The sequence below is a fragment of the Odontomachus brunneus genome, unplaced genomic scaffold, assembly GCF_010583005.1.
Source record: "Odontomachus brunneus isolate Ranch 3 - 2012 unplaced genomic scaffold, Obru_v1 Obru_scaffold_004, whole genome shotgun sequence".
Taxonomy (NCBI): Eukaryota; Metazoa; Arthropoda; class Insecta; order Hymenoptera; family Formicidae; genus Odontomachus; species Odontomachus brunneus.
The window spans coordinates 3,482,405-3,504,776 of NW_022639454.1; the positions used below are offsets into that span (position 1 = coordinate 3,482,405).

Below are 22,372 nucleotides of genomic sequence, written 5' to 3' on the forward strand. Positions count from 1 at the left end.
ATGTATATATATATCCTGTATTTTAAAAGTTTAAATATTCATATTTAAAGACCAAAACGATAAGAATGTCCAGAGTTACATATCAGTGTTATCAGTATCCAAGTTATTTTCAGCTACGTTACTTCGGGGAAGAATATTCGCGAGAGCACACGCGAGAGCGAGCACTGATTCGACGACGCATCTGTGCGATCTACACGGAGAATCCGCATCGAGGTGGACGACGACATTCGCCGCTGACTCGCTTAATCAAGGGTTGTTTTAACAAACGCTCGTCGCGCGGATTGTCGGTCATTGCGCGGAGGACATTGGAGCCAGCACCAACGCGACGAGAAAGAACGGCGGGCGTGTTACGGAAAAACGTTACCGCGCAATTACGTCGGCGCGCCATGCACACCCGCCAACTTATTCGCTAAATTATCCTCGTGGTAACATCCGAAACGAGCGGCACGAAAGTTCAACGCTCGTTAAGCACGTGCGCGGAGCCTCGCTGCGAAGTTACGTCGTTGCACGACGAGGGAAAAGGTCTCCGGGAAGCTGGGAACGCCGGCTGGCTGGCTCGGCACATGCGAACGGATGTTATACCCTTCTCTCTCCCGATATCTTTAATACGGCGGGGTGTAACGTTTAAACATACCGAGATTTCGCCGAGAGCTCGCCTACCGCAGCGACGTGGCGAGCCAGCTTCAAACGTGTTAAGAGGAGTATCGTTTTCGCGGTCGCGGTCGCGCTGGAGAATTTCCATCTTGAATCGTTCTTTAAATTTCTTGCAGCGAAATCGCAGTCGAGAAGCCGAGTGGCAACCGAGTCACTCGACCTCGAGCGATTTTTCACTCGTGAGTTCTCCGCTCGGAATTGTCCAGTGAATATTCTCACTCGAACTTGAGGCGCGCGCATCTGTTCCATCGTCAAATCCGCTTGAATTAAATGTTCACTTTTACGTTTCCAAGCAATAGTGCTCTCTGAGAAATTTACAGGTCATCCTTCAATCCCTTTGCGATTTGGCCACAGATACAAGATACTCCCAATGACTCGCGTGTCATTTTCAACATTTTTCTAACGATATTTTCGTCCGTTTTGTAAGAGATTTCACCCTAAGAAATTTACACATCATCTTTGCGATTTTATCACAGCTCTAAGATAGCCCTATCGTATGTATAAATAAAAAAAATCTTTTCCAAACAGTATCTTCGCCCATTCTGAACAAGAAATTTCGTTCTAAAAAATTTACAGATCACCCTTAACTCTCTCGTAATCCTCTCTGTCACCGTTCCAAGACACGCTTCTCTACAGCGTTATTAACATTTCTCTTATATATATACACAATCTTTTAATATCCAGCGACATCATTAGTCGGTGAAGGTGACGTCGCTGCTGAGACAACGATCAAGTCTGTTCAGACAACGACGATATAAATAGTGGCCGTTCTTCCGAGCTTACGACGGAGACGCTCGGCGTCGTAATTTCTTCGCGCTCGTTATGCAGAAAAAGCGAGATGCCGGCGGGGCCGCGAGACGAACGGCTTGCGTGCTCGATCGCGCGGCGGCTTGATATAAATGATAATAAGCTAGCGAGTCAGACGCATTCCCAGCGAACACGCGAGAGCTAACGGCCGGAATCCCTTCAGTCACGGCATCCGTGGCCCTTCGATCGAAGCGCTGCGACGCGCTGCACTGCGCCGAGCCGCACCGCACCACGTTGAGCTACGCTCTGGTCCCCCTTTTCCGCCTTCGTAATTCTATGCACGTAATTCCATCCAGCTTCGGAATGGCGCCTTTGTGCGGGAAACGCGCGGAGTTGCCGCGCGCATACGCGCCTGTGCCTTCGAAAATTTACCGAGTCGTTAAGATCGAGAGAACTCACTCTCTCTCTCTCTCTCTCTCTCTCTTTCCGTTCGAGTAGAGCCAGGTACGAGAAAGATCGGGACTAAAAGGCGAAAACTGAGAGCCGCGCTCGCTATACGGCCAACAGGAATGCACGACTTTCTCACTCCCCGACGTTTCTCCTCTCTCGCATGCTCCGCATGCGAAATGCGCGACTCGCTATTGACAAATGCGGAATTCATAACGTTGGTCACTACCGAGGAAGTACATTGTAAAAGGAAGAAGTGTTTCAACAGAACAGGCAACTCACGCAACCCTGTGTTATTATTTCGGGATTATTTATTGAGCGGTGCCTTTTGGTACCGTCGGAAAGTACGAGTATATCCGAAGAGCAATGAAAAGAAGAGTCCAATCAAGCGAGTAATTTAGTTAACGGAGCAATTCGGCGTCAGAAACTCGGACGCGGCTAATCGATTAACTTAGGAGGAGGAATAAGAGGAACAAGCTATCTATACGAAGACAATCCAGGGATAAAGGAAGGAGAAGAGACAGATGGAAATGAAAAATAGCGACAGCGTGTCTCGGAAGGATCGTACGGATATCCATATTAAAGGGGAGAGAAAGAGAGCGGGAGAAGAGAGAGGAGAAGGCCGAAATGACATTTCGACGAGAATATTGTGGCGGTGGCGTGGGGAAGAAGGGAGGAAGGTACGAAGGAAAATATTTTCATGCTTTGCATCTTTCATATCGTCACGTAAAGCCGAGAGTGACGCTCCGATATTCTTTCGCGGCGAGCTCGATGGACGGGGGTCCATGGAATTTTGATAAAGCGAGATGGAGTTGCCGATCTAACGACGGGATTGCGTAATAAGAAGCTCGTGTGTATCGGGTAGCGGCTTTTCAACCCTTACCCACCCGTCCACCTAACTACTCCTTGGGCGCGCTGAAAGAAAAGACAAAGCAAAAGATCAAGCGCGCCACGGCGAGAAGGGCGGCGGGGGCTAACAATGGCTGAAGCCCTTCTACGTGGAAAACAATACGGCGCGCTGCAAGGCGGCCAGAAGAACTCCGGAACCCCACTCGTATCGCGTGCACAATGTGCCTGTGCAGGGCCGCCCTTCGCGCCGGCGAGGAGATGCCGTCGTGGTAAATCGAATCGGAATACATCTCGACAATCCCGTTCCTCGAGTCTGGAGGAGCGTGACCTGCCGTCGCCCGTCAAACTTGCAACGTGTGCGCAGACGTTTCTTCACTCAGGCGAAACACATACGTAATTCGAGGCTAATTAACGACCAAGTGCGGCGCAAACTTCGTCCAAGAGAAACGTGTGATTCGCGCTCTATGCGAAATCTTCCGCGTAAAGACACGAATGAGTAAGTAAAACTTTCACCGCGGGGACAAGGGTGAGGAGAGAACACGGCCGGATGAAAAATTCAATTCGCATCTTCCGAAGATAGGTAAGAAGAAAGTACTCTCGGAAAGAAACACGAAGACGCCCAGGATAAGATTCCTTTCTGTTGAATCGAGGCGACGTGTTCGCGCGCGGCGAAGACTCCCTCGAACCCGCAGACCGAACTTAAATGTTGACTCGCGAATTAACGCGCGCGCGCGCGTACGAGTTATTTTGTCAAGGACAACGCAATTGATTTATCGCGACCGCGTGCGAACGTTTGCTCTCGCGGCGCGAGCTGCGCTGCGGCCCTGCGGGCGGGTGTACGTGCAAGTGCAGCTTCTCCTGCGACGACGTGCACACGCACACAACACGTAATACGCACCCGTGAGACGCGTGCATACCGTGTGGTCGCGTGTGCATACATACGCGGTCTACACGGTATATGCAGCCCGCATCACCGCGGAGAAGACGCAGGCTGCTGCTTGGCGCGCGGCGCCGTCTATCCCGCTATCACTCGGGTACCCGATACGGAACGATATCCGTGGAATGTTTACTCTCTCAACAAACGACGCTCCGTGCCAGTTCCCGACGCAACCGGATGTAAAAATCGCACGGGCACCCGCGTCTCCGTCGTCGTCAGCTTCGGCGGAGCTGGTTGAGGCAGAAGCAATCCGACGGTAACCTCGCCGAGCACCGAGACTGTACGCGCCGCGTGTGAAGCAAAACGACCGAGCAGTCTCGCGAGGAGTCCCGCGATATATCGCGAGTTACGATGTGCGCGCGAATTTATCCGGCGATGAGAGGAATGTTTCGAATGTTCGTCCCGAAATGTGTTGTGGAAGTGTATAAGAGTCGATACAAGAGGGTATATCGCACTCTATGTGTTGTCGTAACGTCTTAATAATAACTGCTCGTTATTATCATCCGCGACATGAGAGTATAACGGCGATAAATCTATATACTTGCGACAAAAAGTTGACCACGCAAAGGACCACGCGAGGAGCGACGCAACTTCTTCTCGGCAGAAGTTTGCAGGCATCGAGAGTTTACGAGTAATAAACGGAGCTCTCGAACTTTATGCTCACTACGAGGCAACCGTGTTGGCCAACAATAATAACTCTAGAGCTTGCTAGTCGCGAGACACGATCGATCATGATCTCTCTTAACAAATTAGTTGATCGAAGAGCTGTGGACTAACAACATGAGAGGAAGAGGCCTAAAATCGGCCAATTAATTTCGCCCGCAAACTCTCGCCACTCTCGAGAGATACGTCGAGTCACGGAATACTGTCCCAACAGAAAAGCCACGAATAATATACAATAAAAAATATTGCAAAAAAATATTACAAGTGCATTTATACGCGGAATGAAATAATATATGAAAATGTTAATCATCAAAACCCACGAGTCGCTAGCAGAACTCGTTTGTTGCACAAACATGTGTGTTCGGCGATAGAGCTGCACATAAATGTAAATACGTTGTTTGTAAATTTTAATTATTAATCTTATTAATTAAATTACACTCCGCAAGCCCTCTTCCCTTCTGTACCTTTGTGTTCCACTTGTTTAACGCCGATTAATTTCGCAGATAATGATTATACCGCGCCGATCGATTCATTAATTAACAGACATGGTTGTCTCGTTTTTCCATTAATTAATTCGCGTGGACACCGGGATCGAGGATAATTAATCCGCTTAGGTTTTTATCTTCGACCGACGTGCATGGCGGATGCGACGTTTAATGTGTATCGTCCGGCGCTGCCTCTGCTTTTTCCTCTCTGTGATTTAATCGGAACGATCGAGAAATGTGCGAAAGACACGTGTAACTTTTTGGGAATTTCACTGAGAAATATGAATGACAATAAACCAACTGCTGTTGGAGAGAGAGAAAGAGGAAGAAGAACGAAGAGAAGAAAAGAGAAAGAGAGAGAAAGATTCAATATTATACAACTTAATTAATATTATATTATCAATTTGAACGTTAATTACAAGCCACCACGGCAAACTTTCAAGGGATTTCTTTGAGAAAGCAGACAACAGAGGGACAGAGGGGAGAGAAAGCTTCGGGATTGTTCTCGCTCGTCTCTCGCCTTATTTTCCCCGTCTGAGGTATTCGTCGTCGTTATTGCGAGAAAGCTGCTTTATGAAGAACTTCTGACAATGTAAGCAACGATGCGTCCCCGACGTCGCAATGAAAAAAATAGTCGCTCTTAACGACTCGTCTCCTTCCTTCTTCGCCCCTTTCGTGCCCCCTTTGTTAACTTTCTCACTTGCTGTGGTTCCGTATGCTCTATTAGCACGCGTCTGGCGGACGGAGATTCACTTGATTTTTGCCGGGGACCTTTTACGGCGCCTCGTAAAAGCGAGAGAAATATACGGCGATTCGGAAATTTACGGCGCGATTCGGAACGAATGACGTTTCTTGATGAACAATTCTTATACAATTCGCACGAGCTTCGTGAAACGCGCGTCGCTACCGAAGTGGCTCGAACGCTAAAACCTTCCGCGTGACACGTGCGGATATATATGTGACACGTTACGAGTGATTACGAGCGCGCAATATTTGATTCCCATGAGTCACGACGTCGATATACGTCCGTTGCGTTGGATTATGACGTCAGAAGCGAGAAAATTGCGAGGTAATGCACGTGAAAAATTTCTGCAACTTAGGTCTCCCTAAGCGACTTTTCGTCAACGAATCCGCTTTAGTTCGACGAAACGTACTTCTGAGATGTAACGGATAACGGAACGAGGACTCCGTGGTCGCACGACACGAAAACGTTAAATGATACCGAACGCGGTGTGCCGCGTTATTAGCTCCGCATCGACAGCGCGCGTGACATTTATTGAATTTACTTTGTTGAGTGATTTTATCGATTTTCATCGATGACTTTTACATATGTATAACATTTTTATCGAAATTTGTATTGTACGAGGTGCTCCAGTTTCGTAAATGGAAACCTGACTGGTTAACACAGAATTCATAAAAACAAGCACAGGAGAATTAATAGACATGAATATTATCGATGACTTTTATGCATGACTTTGTATCAATAATCAAATTTGTGCAGAACATACTATACGAAACTTGATTGATTAACATAGAAATTACGCATTAACATAGAATAATCATGTCAATACGTGATTATATTAATTACATTAAAAGCCACATATATTAACATAAATTAATACAATTAATGTAAAACTGAATTCATGAAACCAAACAAGGTGTACTAATAGACATAAATTCGCGAGCCATGTGCTCTCTCTCTCTCTCTCTCTCTCTCTCTCTCTCTCTCTCTCTCTCTCTATCTATCTATCTATCTATCTATCTATCTCTATCTCTATCTCTATCTCTATCTCTATCTCTCGATATTCAGCTTTCTATTTCGCGAAGCAAGTTCTTTGCGCGATTATCACGACACCGTAAAACGCGTCGGCGCTCGGCGAGTCTGAGAGATCAGTCATTAATTCGACCAACGTGAAAGAGACCATCAGTCTTTCTTTCTGCTGAAAAGTACCGGAAAATAATTCCCCGACAAATTTTAATATATACCACGAACTTTCATTCGCGCAGCGCATGAATCTCGTGGCGAGATGGAATTGTTGCTTCCTCTCTCTCTCTCTCTCTTTTTCTCTCTCTCTCTCTCTCTCTCTTTCTTTCTTTCTCCTAGCAATTTTTCGTCTCACGCCCCGAAAGAAAGGAGTTAATGGAGACGCTTTCGAGATGCTGGGAAACAGGCGAGAGGCCAGCGAGATCAACGACCCACTTCAAACCACTGGGCGCTCCTTTGTCCCCGAAATCGCTGCCATTCGCCAGTCGTCCCCGAAACAATTACATGCCGGTTTCAGCGGTACGAGCGCGCTATACGCCGGACGGACGGCGGAGAAATGACACCGAGTATCACGCGGAGCCGCCGCCGGCGGAACTTCTTTATTTTCTTGCTTCTTTCGTTGTGAATTCGCGACTTGTTTTTCTTTAATCAATCACGACTCGCGCTGCACGAACGGGAATCGCTTGTCGATTCTCAACCAAAGAAACAACTCCCAGAAGCTCATCCCAGAGGCGCCCATTATCACCCACGTGTCCCACTGCATATTGTATTGGTGAAGGAAAAGAACAATGTACTCGCACACGTAGTGTACGTGAACACGCGCGTTATAATGAGCAGCAGGTTTAGAAGGATTAGAGGTGAAACCGATATCCTTCTGCGCGCGGCCGCGCGCGTTGAAAAACTCCAATTTAATGCGAGATCCGCCACGGCGGAGATCGTATTCGCTCGGATTTTACAACTCACGTAAGAGCGCGCGTATCGTGTCTCGTTAGTGAAATGGATTATCGAACGCGTAAGTTCTCAGCCCGTGCGCGCTTCACAATCCATCGTACGCGGATGAGATCAGGACACAACCGCGAGATTTTCATGACGAGGCGACAGACGCGCGTTCGAAATATATCAAATTATCAATGGGTCCTTTCAACCGGGAAAATCGTGCCGCTCGGCCGTCGATAATGGCAGCTTTACGAGCCGATAATGCGCTAACCGAATAATGTCTTGCAACCGTGCGCTGCCGGTTGCGCACCTTGGAGATGCACTCTGCCGAATGCGTCTGACAGCTCTCGTGTCTTGCCTTTCCCACCGTCCACGCGGCTCACCGACACACACACACACACACACACACACACACACACTCGGGTGTTTCCCCATGCCCGCAATTATAAATGTACGCGCCCTCGAATGCGATGAACTCGTGTGGACACGCGTCGACGCGGTGTCACGCAGTTACGATTTTACGAGCTAATTTCTTACGCGTTCAATTTCATGATAATTACGTCGGATTTCGATGCACAAGACATGATCACTCGACATGGTCGCGAATTAACGGTGAGTATATATATGTACTAAAAATAAAATATATATAATCTTATTCTTAACAAAATCCTCTTACGTTTACGTCTTTTACTCAAGAGGATTCCCCGGAAACGGAAATATTCCGACAGCCAAAAAAAGAGAACTCTATAGAGTTTCTACTTACAATATGAGATTTAGGAATAGGAAATAGCATCTTGCAACTATAGTTCTAACACAGAAAGGGAAATGTATCTACAGAGTTCCTTCTTCTCGCTGTTGGAACGTTTTCTTTTTGGTTTCAAAACTATAGTTGCAAGCTGCCACTTCCAACTCCCAAATCCTACATTCCAAGTGAAAGCTCTTGTTAAAAAAGTATTTCTCTTCTAATAAAGTGAACTATAAATCGAAAACAATCCACTGGATATTATTCTAATAATTTCTCCTTTGAATCAAGAGATATATATTTACTTGAAGAATATCCTCCTTCCAGACGAAATTTCTACGAAGAACGAGACTTGTAGATAAGACACAAGATTGCTCTAACTTTAAAAATATTGCGTTTAGAATTTTTCTTTTGGTTCCAGGGAAGAATCCCCTTGAGGTCACATGTAAGGGGTTTCCACTATAAATAAGATCGTATCTTTTAGACACGTCTCGTAACATATATTATCGATTCGCACACGTGTAATCCAAAAAATGTCCGTACAATTACCTCAATCGAAACTGAATTAATTTTGGCACGCGTTGACAACTCGCGCGTAATTGTCGCGGCTCTGCACGATATATCGATAATGCACATTAATGTGAAATATCGAAAAACCAACGGAATTAAACATTACTCAATTAAAAGTTAGATATTTATACCTTCGCGTCGCTTTATTATTTTAAATTAATTGCGCGTCGCGTCGCGTTCCAGCGAAATCCATTACATCGAATTCGTGACTTTGGCTACGCGGAAATTATTCATGAATTCGATTAACGTGGCGCGTAGCGTGAGCTATCAGGGTATACGGAACAGTCGGTCGATACCGGCCGACTGTAGATGTATACGCGACGGATTCGCCATTCTAACGTGTATTCTTCCAAAGTGCGCGCGCGCGCGCGCATCACAGCGGGAAGTATTCAATTCCGCCTTGTAATTCGATGCAACCTATTTCACGCGACGCTCACATAGGTTCGACTCGAAATCGAAAATTAGAAAAATGCGTGTACGGGAGAAACGAAATGTAAATTTATACGATTTTACTTTATCATATCGTAGCTTTCCATATTTATAATCGACATTACACATACTATTATAATTGATGAATATATTCTCTTATCATTCAACGGAAACTTGCTTTACATTGAGAACAAAAATAAAATGTACTTCTACGTCCGATCGGTTTTATTTAATTAGTATCTCCCGACACATAAGCGCGCGTTTAATCAAGAGATCGTTAATTTTACTGAACTGCCAGAATCTCGAGTTCTGATCACGTCAGCCGGATTACCCGGCCGTTCGCGGCCGGATTCGCAACAGGCTACTCGATCAAACGCTTCAGGACGAAGTTTTCGTTTCTCTTGGAAGAGGAGAATCGAGCGGCAGTAAAGGAACTTAACGCCGCGAAACATTACATTGTATTAAAAATGCAACAGGCTGCTCGTCCGGCATTCCCTTTCGAGTCCGCGCCACGCCCAATGTTTCACGGACTTTTCGCCGGGGAGCGTTGTATATTTTTTTCGGCTTATTGACAGACGAATTGTAAACGCATGAAGTTCCAGATTGCACAGCGCATCTGTATCACGTCAGCGCAAAAAAAGAATGATCTATTCGCAGGCTGTTTTTATCTTGTAAACTACAGAGGATACACAACGCACACGGACATGTCAACGCGCGCTGCATCAAAAAATTGTTCCGATTTGCGTCGGAGCTTGTTAAGGCCACCCCTTTTCATCGTTACGCGTGTAGCCTCAAAAATTGGCACGGCTGGGTCGATGGCGGTCGCGATTGCAGTCTGTGATTCACGCGTAGCACCCCATCATATCGGTCTCGTTTGAGTACAACTGAAGCACCCTTCGCCGTCTCCTCTATGTTTTCGCTAGTAAAAGGGAGGTCCGCGCGAGATTAATTAAGCAAAAGGATTCGTCGGGACTCGAGAGACAGCGCGATAAGTATTTTCCGGTCGGATTACTGGGCTTTTCAATAAAAGAGAAAGAGAGAAAAATCAGCCAACCTTGCCTACGTGGCTCAATCAACATCCCTTGAAAAAAAATTTTCCGCTTTGTGCCGGAATTGGCCATCCCTTTTCATCGTAGCGCGTGTAATCTCAAAATTTGGCGCGGCTGGATCGATGACGGTCGCGATTGCAGTTCCCGATACGTCATCGGGAGATGCGCTAAACACATCGGTCTCGTTTGCACAATTGGAACATCCCGTCTCCTCCATATTTTCGCTAATAAAAGGGAAGTCTGCGCGAAATTAATTAAGCAAAGAGATCCACCAGGATCCGAGAGGCGGCGCGATAAGTGTTTTCCGGTCGTATTAGTAGGCTTTCCTATGAGATATATATATACACAAAGAGAGAAAGAGAGAGAGAGTAGAACAACTTTTTGCCTGGGCGGCCCAATCAACCTGTCCTGACCAAAATGGTTTTGACTTGTCAGAATTTATTAGGGCTACCTCTTCTTATCGTTACGCGTATATTTTCCAAATTTGGCGCAGCCGGATCGATGGAGTTCGCGATTGCGTCCGCGATTCACGCCATCGAGAAATGCGCAATGCGCTAAGCACATCGGTCTTGTTTGCATAACTGAAGCATTCCGTCTTCTCCATGTTTTCGCTAATAAAAGGGTGGTCCGCGCGAGATTAATTAAGCAAAGAAATCCGTAGGGACACGAAAGGCGGCGCCATAAGTGTTTTCTGTTCGGATTAGTAAGCTTTTCTACGCGAGAGAGTGAGAGACGGGGGGGAGAGATCAGCAGCCAGCCAACCTTGCCTGGGCTACTTGATCATCCTGTCCTGACAAGCTGACGTCACAATTATCGACTATCGGACGTTCGGTCGTGTTTTCCCACCGGCTGCCACGTAATGGAATAGAGATCGGCCAATTAGGAAGGCGCGATTTATCCGCAAACAGCAAGAATTTAACGACATTTGGGCCCCTCTGTCCTTGTTACAATGCCCACTGGAGACGCGCGCGGTTAATCTGCTTAATCTAGCGTGCGGAGTACCATTTTGGCGGCTCGCCAATCTCTCGCCGGGCTTCAAACAGCCGTGCGGTCCAGTCGGCCGACCAGCCGGCAGGCCGGCCGGCTGGCTAGCTGGCTGGCTGGCTGGTCGGCCGTTCCAACAACCAACAGTCCGAGTTCTCCAGTGGCCGAAGGACATCTCGTAAACGCAGTATAATGGGACTGCGTTGTGCGAAATACCCGGCAATTCCCCGACGATTGTCTGGTGCGGCCCGGGTCGACGATTGCGGGTTGATCGATCGATCGGTATCTCGGCATTTTCCTCCAATGATCCTATGCAAACAACCCCTGTGGAACATGCGCGAACAGATCCCGTCGGGATGCCGAATGTGATCTGCGATTGATAACCCGCGGATCTCTGTGCTCTTTACTGAAATTGGGAGCACTCCGCTGTTATCCGTCACGCGAAACTATCGTGAGGTTTTTGCAGTTGCTAGAATCTCACGATGACTGCGCACTAAGGTTACAGTCTACCCGGAATCGATACACTTCGCGATCTTCTCCTTCAAAGCTCAGCTCTGGAAGAGATGCTCTTTCGAGATTCTTGTTCGAAATGAAGCGACGAGGCTTCGTTTTGATTAACGGAGTTCTCTGTCCCGGCGGTTCACTCGGGCTTTCACTGATCGATAACTAGGCAGACGATCGTAGAGCGAGGTGAAGTAGAAACTTTTGATAGGGGAACGTCGCGGTTTAGACAAAAACTAAACATTGATTTTGTATAATGGCAGCCTCGACCAAGAAAGTTAACTTCTTATTGCTGCGAATATTTTAATTATGAGAGGATAATATTTCTCATTGGAGCGCGAATATTTCAACACTAGAACTTTGAATTTCAAAAAGTTACGTAAACATGGTTAAGTTTTACCTAGTATATTTTCATTTTCTCATAACTTGATCCATAAAAATGATTAAATTCTAATGTTTGCTTTTTCAATTCGTATAAAAAACATCGAGGAAAACGAATCTATTGATGTTTTTGCGATTCAGTAAAGTTGAAAAATGTTACAGTGACGAAATAAAACACATATTTTTAACAACGGTAACGTTTGAAAAGTTGATCTGTGCAAAATTTACTCATGTTTATAATTTCACGGTTAATTATGGGAGAATACCAATATTTGACAATGTTAGCGTATACATTGAATATTTTTTCCGGACTTGCAACTGAAAATATATCAAATATTTTGTAATGCAAATAATTAGGATGAGATAACGGGGAGGAGGTTAATTAATAATAATATTAAAAAGATGATTGAAATTTTTGTTTGACATGAAAGGTTGACTCACTGCACAAATTCTGAAAAAAATTCAGCGCGTGTGTCAAATGACACACATTTCCAATAAACGCTTTGATTTCCGCGATGTTTAAGCGACTGCCACAATACGTGTAATCAATCAAAAATAAGTGATTTGACGTGATTACTATACTTAGCGAGCCACTCCTTGTAGCTAACAAGTAAATCTACCCAAAAATTATACTCCGATTTCTTCCGATTTCTTTTCTACAAAAATGTATAAGAAATAAAATTGAATACAAGATATAAGCGTTTTTGCTGATTATGAATATGACGTCAAATATGTAAAATTATTTTTATAAATAATAAAATGTTTAAACTATACATGTAAAAAGTAAAAAAAATCATTTATACAAATAATTTCTCAGTTTGGCAGAGATTCGAGCCATTTCTGAAAATTTAGCACAGATTTGAAATATTTCGGTTGGAATCTCAGCTAAAGAAATTTAGAATGGTTCGTATTTCAGCTATGCCGATTTTGTTAAAATAATTTAACTATATCTTGTATTCAATTTTATTTCTTATGCATTTTTGTTGTACTTGTTAATGATAAATAGAAGTAAGAACATTACAAAGCTATAAACTGCCTGTGAAACTCAAATTGGGCCAAAATGAGAAAATATGACCTAAATATTTTTTGTACTTCTACATTTGTGTCAAATTAGGAAGAAATCGGAGTGTAACTTTTGGATAGATTTACTTTTTTGTAAGTGTATATATTTAAATAAAATATCTGTTTGTGTGTTCCCTATACATTCCTAAACCCTTTGACTGATCTGGATCAAATTTTGCATGATCACTCTCAAGGAGTCCACGGAAAATACAGACTACCTGGATACTGCTCGTCTTTTCTCTCTAATTTCATCCTTAATCACTCTGTGATAACTCGGTTGATACCTAGTAGTTTTAGCTTATTCGAAATATTACGTAAGGCGTAACGACGTTATTGTCCGGAAAGCGGATTTCATGGTTTCGGCTGAAGCGGCACGGAAGTTTTCCTGATTTACGGCTGTAGCGAGAAAGAGAGAGCGCGCAAGAGAGACAGAGAGAGAGAGAGAGAAGGAAAGTGAGAAAGGGAAAGGTAGAACGCGGCAGCTGCGAAAAAATAATTCTTCCGCTCATCGCGCCGCGCTCGCAGCTTCAACCCGTGACATAAATCACGGCAAAGCCGCCGTCTCTCACCTCGGCGATGGCGGACGGATGATGCGGAATTACCGAGCTGCACTTTGTAATATTAAAAGTCCGGATAATGTATCACTATTAGAATGTACCGCCCAGAAGTTACGCCTCGACACGCAGCGGCCGCCAGTGAATTTTTGCTCCTGTTTGGCCGAGCTAAGCCGCCGGAGATACTATTTTCGCGTTTAAACAACGGCACAGAATTGCGGGCTTATCTTACGCTTCATCCCGCCGCTCTCGCATTAATTTCGACGCAGCGCGAGGAATTTATCACTATTAAGCATTCGTTCTGTCCGGCCCATTGTTCGCCGACTCTAATTCCGCAATGCGCGATTTGTTTTATAAGCTCGCGCTCTCTCTGCGAACACGTGACGGCCTGCACGCGCGCGCGCATCTGTCTCGTTACAATATATTTGCAAACGTTATTATCTCCGCTTATGGGCGCGGGGATTATATATTCCACTTATTATTAATTTTTACTCGTTACATGTTTGTTACAATATGATACCGTTGTTATTATTATTACAAAATATATTCCTCCTCCGCGCGCACCTCAGCGCGGAATCATTAAGCCCAATGTACATGCACGCGGTGTCGAGATCTAAATTGCTTTACGTTCGCGATAAGCACGTACGAGGAGATATCGCAAATCGCACACAATCAAGAGATTAATTTATGCTTATTACCGTGGACTGTTCTTACGTTCTTACGTTCAAACGTTGTGTCGCTCCACGTTTTTTTAATCCGACTTCTGCCAACGGTACAAACAAAACGAGCGATGGCGTCGGTGTTGCTCGTTAAAGAGCGCGCAAGCATTTCGCGGAACGTCGAACAGAGCCGGGTGTCGAAAACGAAAGTATTCGCCGCACAATCGTAGAGAAATAAATATTTATACGTGTAAACGCTAAAACGGAACGCGTTGCGAAACGCGAAAGGAAGGGGAAGCAACGTGTACCGAGAGTCGTCGGTAAAATAAATTAAGCTCGTTAGATCTTGCTCAGGGAATCAACGACGACTCGGTTTGCAGGTCGCGTTTGCTTTAAACCTTCGCAAGCGGAATTAACTGGCAGGCAACGCCCACCTCGCGGTTTTACCTCGCCCCGAGCCGCACGACGAGGCTTAATTCGGCCACGTCGAATAACAAGGTGGCGAATAATCCCGTACTAGGTCAATATAAAACAAGCAGTTTCGTAACGCGATGCATTCGGAGAGCGCAACGCAAACGTCGCAATCAACGTGTCCGCCACGTAAATTGCTGACGCTTGATTCGCGAGCGAGCGTATGTCGCGCGCGTACGCGCGCTTGTATGGGTGTGAGTAAACGAGACAATCACTGCGAACAACAATAACGCTACAATATTGTAATTGTATCGTCGCTTTGCATTATCAACGTGCATAATAAATCGATAAATGTAACAATAACAGCTGTGACGGCGGATTTTTTTAAGCCCTTTCTAATGGAATAATTTCACTCGCGCCAACTACACGAGTAAAATGATACACATTCCCGAAATATTTATCAACCGAAACGGTCGCGCGCACACACATGTGTTCCAGCGTATAAATTTCAAGAATACGTAAATCGCGCGATTAAATAAAAAAAAAAAAAAGAAAGAATGAAAGACAGGAAGGAAGGCGAACACAGTCGATCCGAGGCATATATCACTTCGAAAAATTTGCAGCGAGCGATCGCACATAAAACAGCTCCTCGTAGTCGTCCCGCCCGTGAACGAATGAGCGTTTTGACGTATCATAATTTTCGCATCGATTCGCGTCACGTACGGAAACTACCGCCATAAAAACACTCACAGCCGAAGCGTAAAACATACCTCAAGCTATAAAGCACGCCGATCCCCATCCACAATTTTTCCTGCCGCTTAATCCCACGCAATCCCATGATGCAATATAAACCGCTCTGCAAGATTAAACCGAATATCGAGTGGCTTAATCCAAGTACATTCCGAGCGCTCATAGTCAATAAAAATGAAGATCGATATGCGGTCAATGAAAGTAAGGAGACACGATTGAGCGCGTTGTTAATTCGCCTCACGCGGTTTTACGTACATTTCCCGTTTATTCGCCCGGCAGACGACCCGAAATTTGCTGTTTGACAACGATTGAATTTCTCATACGAGCCATCCGTCTCTCTCTCTGTGTGCACGTGTACGCGTGTATCTGTATATCAGTCTCTCGCTGTAAGTTCGCCGGTTGCCCATAGCGATCGGCGAAGGCGAAGTATCAATCCAACGCGCGCGTTATAAAATGAACGCGCATCCATTTCGAGTGAATCCATCCGCTCCGGGCACGGTGATATGAAATGGCAAGTACGACTCGCACAAGTACCGATACCGCAGGGTGGTTTCAGCCGACGCGTAAAACGAGGTCGAAATAATTGGCATGTATAAGCGGCAAATAACGCACGAAAATCGTGACGAGCTGCTAATCGAAAAGGGCTGCATTATGCGCGCCGAACTTCAGCCCGATCCGGCTATAGCAGCTTTCACGCTGTTGCAATTTCCATTTTCATTAGTGTACGTGTACCGTACATACGGGCTCTTAATCGTGTACACGCCATCCGCAATTTACATCTCCGATGCGATCGCGAGTCTCCTAAGATCTTTGGTGAGAGCGAGAAAGCGAGAGAAACAAAAGAGCGACAGAGAGAGAGAACGTTTAACGTTATATGTTAAGCGCACGCGCTAAGAGCGGCGGGCATCTCAAAGGGTTAAAAGTTCAGGATTACCGAGGCGTCCCGCGCCGAGTTTCCTGGGAGTTTCCGTCGGAGCAGCCAGGTGCAAACGGATCCGATCGTCGAACGCGGCCAGAACTCACTACCGGGCCCCGAGGCGGAAGCGGCACTTTTTCGACTCGGATGCCGCAACCTCGTCCTCGTCGCCCTTCCAACGAACAAAGCGCGCGCGACCAATGATGAGCAAGTTTTCAATTCTTCGATCTTCAACTGCATCGCGGTCGTTTTATCCACGATCTTAAGTTTATTTTCACGGGAAAAATCACTCTCAAGCGAGACTCGTCGTCTCTCTATTTTATTTTCTCTCTCTCTCTCTCTCCCTCTCCTTCTCCCTCTGCCACTCTCTCCTTCGTGTCGATCTCGCTTGTTTATCGAATTTAACTTCGCACTTTTGAATGCGTTTCCTTCGTTCGGCTGACGACGGATGAGAGATCACGCGCACCGTGCGCCCGATAACTCACTCTGCGCTCGCTTTGTGGACACGTCGCTCTTTTCTCTCCCTTTTCCTTTTTTTCCTTTCTTTTTTATTTTTTTTTTTTTGAACAGCAAGTTTCAAAGCAAATTTACGGTGACCTCAATGTGAGTCTTCGTCTACTTCGATGGAAAGTTCTTTTTTCGAAAGTGTGGTTCGAGAGTGCCGCAAGAAGCGGAAAGACAGATCAAGTCGAATTTAAAACCGGGACGAGTATTCTCCCACAGAAAAAACACCGGCGCAACGTCGCTCATATTGTAATTTTTTTTTAATTTCGATATTAAATATTTCAACTGGATCGGGGAATTAAAATTCTGCAAAAGTCCGCTCAAAATTAATTTTCAGTTCGACAAATGAATTTTATACATATTCCCGGACACACACAAAATCGGTCTGGCAGAGACCACGTATAGCTAATCTTTTATATTTCTCCATCTGTAGAGTTCTTTAATTAACCATAAAATACGCATTAACTAACTTAATTTCACCGAGATCATCGATGGAATTCTTATGGAGAATAAAAGAGGAGGAGCAGCGCGCGTTGCTCTGCCAAGTCGATCTTACGGACGGACTGAAAGTTAAACGCGGACTAAATGCTTGTTATTATTTCTCTCCATCTTCCTCCTATTTCGCATAATTAGCGAGAAGATTTTTTCTCGCGATTGCTCGTTATTCACAAAGATTGTTGCTCTTTCACAAAGATGCATCTTCGTTTTGGCAATTTCAAGAGAAAATCCACCTGACGTTCCTCATAAATTGAAATTTGCAAAATCGCCCTGTATATGTCTGTACAATTTGCGAAAGGGGAGACGGTCTTCCTTGAAGACACGCTCGACGCAGTCGGGTTCGCGGAGAAGATGAGAGAATCGCAAGATAAGGACAAATATCACTCACCGAGCTGGCAACGATCTCCTCCCCTTCCGAGTGGACACTGGCATCTCTGCCTGAAGATTCCCTGCTTCCGCCTGAGGTTCACGCTGTTACCCTCGAGATCCATGACTCCCTCGTTGTCGTCCTCGATCAGCACATCAACTTCATCTCCACGAGATTGCTCGATATAACAATTTCCAGCCGGTCCGCAGTCCAAGGAACACGCTGGCTCGGTGCTCACGATGCTCTCCATCGTGGATGGCAGTTTTTGCTCCAGATTTGGACCCTGGAACATTCACGCGAATGGAAGAGATCAGTCATCGGTGACATTACATTGGATCACTCCGTATTGATCGTCGCGAATTCAAGACGAGATTAGAGAGAGAGATAAAGTGAGAATAAAGCCTGATCTACAATGTGTTCTTTGCTTCCTGTTTCTTGTTTTCTGTCTTTTTCTAGTTTAAAGTTTGAGTCAGGAAGAAATAAAGGAAAAGTAACAGGAAGCAAATAACACATTATAGATCAAGCTTAACAGACGCAAGAACTGTTTCATAGTACCCATATTATTACGCGCTTTCTTGCGACCGAAATATTTCTCAAATTGTTAACATTTATCGAGATGTAGGCACAGCGTAGTACGGTTAACAGAGTCAGGAGTATTAATTATATGGCCGGAAAATATTTCACGGTATCGCGCCATATTTCTCAACAAAGCAGCAGAGCTTACCACGGCATTTTCACGGTCGACCTCCTCATTCAGGCGTCGTCCGACAACTGTTGTGAGTCGAGTCTATGCGGCATTGTTATGCTTAACGTACGACCTTTGGCGGACAACTAGAGTAGAGAGCCGTAAACGACAAAAACTCTCATACTTTGTTTAGCGCGGTGTTGTGTTTATAAGCTTACGTTTCTTATTGTATTTATATCTCGATCGACTCCTGACTGAGTGGCGCATATCCGTGAGAGAATAACTGATATTTAACTTTGAGCATGAGTATGTTTTTGAGTAAGACCGAAATCCCGTCCCCCACATACGCAACATGATCGTTTCCCTCACAAGTTTCCAGCATCGTAATACACGAGGATAATGCACGAGCGTGGTATAAGCGGTCAAAGAAGATTATTTATGAGGACGATCCGTTATCCGACACCCTCATCGCCATTTATTGATCCTCCTGCTAGTCGTTGTCGATACGTAGTAGGGGAAAAGGCAAGAAATTTTCAGAAATAATGGAGTGGCCTGCTGCATGTTAAGAAAGCTGCAGCGGACGTGAAGTACCTGTTGCACGACTCATGTTTTTTATTTGACAAGGCTTTTGAATAAAGATTGGCCCTGGGTATCTGCGAACGCGACGGCGTACTTAACGTCAAGTGTCGCAAAATATTCAATTTACAATACCGCCTACACTTGTGCAGAAGGAAAGTCGCTTGAAAGGCTGGAGACTTTGTGACGCGGCTTCGTCGTCGTCGTCGTCGCGCGGCGTGCGAACGGAGCGTTGACGAAATTTCGATATCGTGGAAAATTCATGCGATTTAATGTGATTCCATTGAATTTTAATAATAACGCGAAATTAACCGACGTTAAACGTTATTCGTTCGCAATTAATTTCTGTTAATTTCCGTCGATTCGTATGTATTTTGCATTTCGTTAAAATCATGAATTAATTTCGCCGTTGTCCTACCACTCTCCTCTCTCCCCTGTCCTCCCTCCCTTCTTGTGTTGCCATTTTATCTTTGGCTTTCTCCGAACGCTGTCGAAACAAGAGATGATGCTTCTGGTATTGAAACAGAAAAGACAAAAAAAGGGAAGAAAAAGGGGATCGATGAACTTGCCAACTTCAGTGGCTCGCGCTCGCGCGGCTTGCAGACGGCTGCAGGCCGTTGTTCGTCAACAGTCGGTCGAATTCCCGATCTCGTCGTCGGCGAAACTTTACATCCACTGTCGTCGTATCGTGAATATTAATTCCAGTTCAAAGGAGAATTCCTCGGTTGGGAGCGCTCCCCACTTGTGCTCGATTTCGCGTAATCGCCATTTCTATAGCCGGCACACGGGCGGACATGCATACCCATTTACGTTCCTTTACAGAGCGTTCTATTCTGGCGCGCTCGACCCAAAGACGACGTTCGATTGATTCTCCCCGGTTTAGTACGAATGCGCGAACACGTTGATGCATTAATCAATTAAATCTGCCGGAGTTGGCGCGCGAATTCTTGAGATATTGACCAACCTCTCTCCCTACACACGTATGATATCCGGTATTTGCTCCGAGTCGACCGACGGCTCCAACTTGCGTTTACGTATCAGTTAGTCAAACCCGAGGTACACACGCATCTCTCTCGTCCACGTAACTCTCTCGTCGCGCGCGCTTCGATTTTACGCGCGATACATCGCGCGAAAAAGAACTGTCGATTCCAGAATCCGTAAAACACACAAACAACTCTGCGAGTTGTCGGGGTCCCCGACAATTTTGCGCACTGAGAAAAAATGCTCCAGAATTTATTTGTGGAATGAAAGTTTATGTTGCAAGAATAAAATTCATCTCTCGCAGAGATGCACTTTACTTCACAGGATTGGACTTTATATTTCGCAAATAAATTTTCAAGCATTCTTTTCCTTCTCAGTGCAGACGACGGGAACAAACTCGTCGTCGGCTCTAACGAGATTAATGCCCAAATGCGCAAGAATCCCGCGATTTTTATATCTCGACTCCACAACAGCTAGTATTTTCAATGATTCGTCGTTGCACGTCCCGTTCCCTCCAGCGTATGTCGCACGGTAAAATATTCGGAGGGCTGACGTTGAGACACGGTATTTTTATTGCATACACACACACACACACACACACATACACATAAACACACGGGTGGACCTTGGAATTTTTCTTTTTCGGTCTGTTTGTTTTCTTTGCTTTTTGTTAGACGCCACTCCGGAATCCCGCATAACGGATGGCCGTGACGGAACAACGTTCAAACACTCGCGCGCGACAATACGACGAGCCAACCGGCGAAATATGGCGAGTGACGTTTTACCTGAGACGTGGCGCGCAGCTCGACCCGATCCGCGCTGTTCTCCTCGTTTATCTTCGTCGCGTTCCTGCTAGAATTTTCAGCCGGGGCGTCCAGATGTATCGTGAAGGTTGCACCGCGCATGTAAAGGATGTCCTCGACCGCGTCTTCGTCGTCCGCGACGTCCACGTTCATCTCGCCGCTCTCGACCTCGTCGACGAACTCGCCGAGCTCGCTGGTCGACGGGGACGTCGAGTTGAGCTCTGGAACCGAATAACAAGAGAGGCGTTCCATGAGAGGCGTTTCCACTTCAATCTTCTTTTGATTTCGCGCAAACTTCCGCGGATAGTTCGCTCGCGGGTCGAGCGTAAGGATGCGAATATCGTCAAATATCAGGAGCTGCTGAACGAGGAGTGACCTCTTTTTCGGCAGCTTCCTTCTCGCGAGGAAACTGTGAAGGAGCAAGTGACAGAGAGCAGTTGCTCTCTAAAATATGATACAATGCGTGTAATCGGGACATCGCGCACGCGAAACAGCTAATAAATGTTCAATAAGAACGAAAACTCATTATCCTGAAATCGAATCATTATTAAAAAGCAAAGGGTAAAGGCAACTATGATTTTCTATTCCATGTCGACCTCGATTTTCGAGTCAATTCATCAGGCTGTCGGAATCAGACGCAACCAATTGTTCATTACGGCCCGCGCGCGCGCGCGCGCGTAGTTTTTCCCCCAGCCAATCCAATAGGGAATTACTTCATTAATTAAAAAAAAAAAAGAATACAGAGGGAACGCTAACGAAGCTCGACGTTCGCATCTGCATCTGCAATTAGAGTAACTCGACGCCAGGGCGATCGTCAGATATCAACCATTGAACGAGTGATTGAAACCGGCGTAATTTCGTTGAGTGCGGACTTGAATACCACACTCACGGCGTAATGATCTTCGCGTTTGTTTGCGAATCAAAGGGACCCAACAAGTCGGCGCGGGGTTGCGTTCACACGTGTCGCTCGCATCGTGAGAATTCAACGAAATTGCGTTTATCGAAGATTAGCGCAATTGTGTCGCTTTTAATTCCTCCTCATTCCCTTTTTTCTCAATCATATATACACACATATACTTTCTCTCTTATTCTCTCTCTCTCTCTCTCTCTCTCTCTCTCTCTCTCTCTCTCTCTTTCACTCTCTCTCACATTAACCCACGACGTATTCGTGGCTCGGTAACAGCGCTAAGAATCCCACGAACTGTTGCACATGCAACACGACCGGTTCGTCGCACATGCAGTGGCACCGAGGTGAAGGGTCGTTAGGAACTTATTCGTTGGTCGCGCACGAGTTTCCACGCGTACGATCCACACAGGCTACAGAGAACGGGGTAGTGGATAGTGCTCTTCGAGTTCCTTGAACGCTGACCCAAACTCACTTACCCCGTTCGTGTTGCCATAGACGAGGACGCGAAGAGAGAGAGAGAGAGAGAGAGAGAGAGAGAGAGAGAGAGAGAGAGAGAGAGA

The 22,372-nt window shown here is 45.7% G+C and overlaps 1 protein-coding gene across 5 annotated transcripts in view; it reads right to left on the minus strand.

Moving 5' to 3' along the window:
- Nucleotides 1-22,372, minus strand: part of LOC116846017 (pikachurin) — a 125,407-nt gene that overhangs the window by 60,461 nt on the left and 42,574 nt on the right. For all 5 annotated transcript variants that reach the window (XM_032819335.1, XM_032819327.1, XM_032819317.1 and 2 more), the window contains 2 exons: nucleotides 20,888-21,126; nucleotides 17,882-18,143 (listed from right to left, as the gene is read on the minus strand). In XM_032819335.1, the coding sequence (XP_032675226.1) occupies nucleotides 17,882-18,143; nucleotides 20,888-21,126 (501 nt within the window). The remainder of the gene's footprint in view (nucleotides 1-17,881; nucleotides 18,144-20,887; nucleotides 21,127-22,372) is intronic.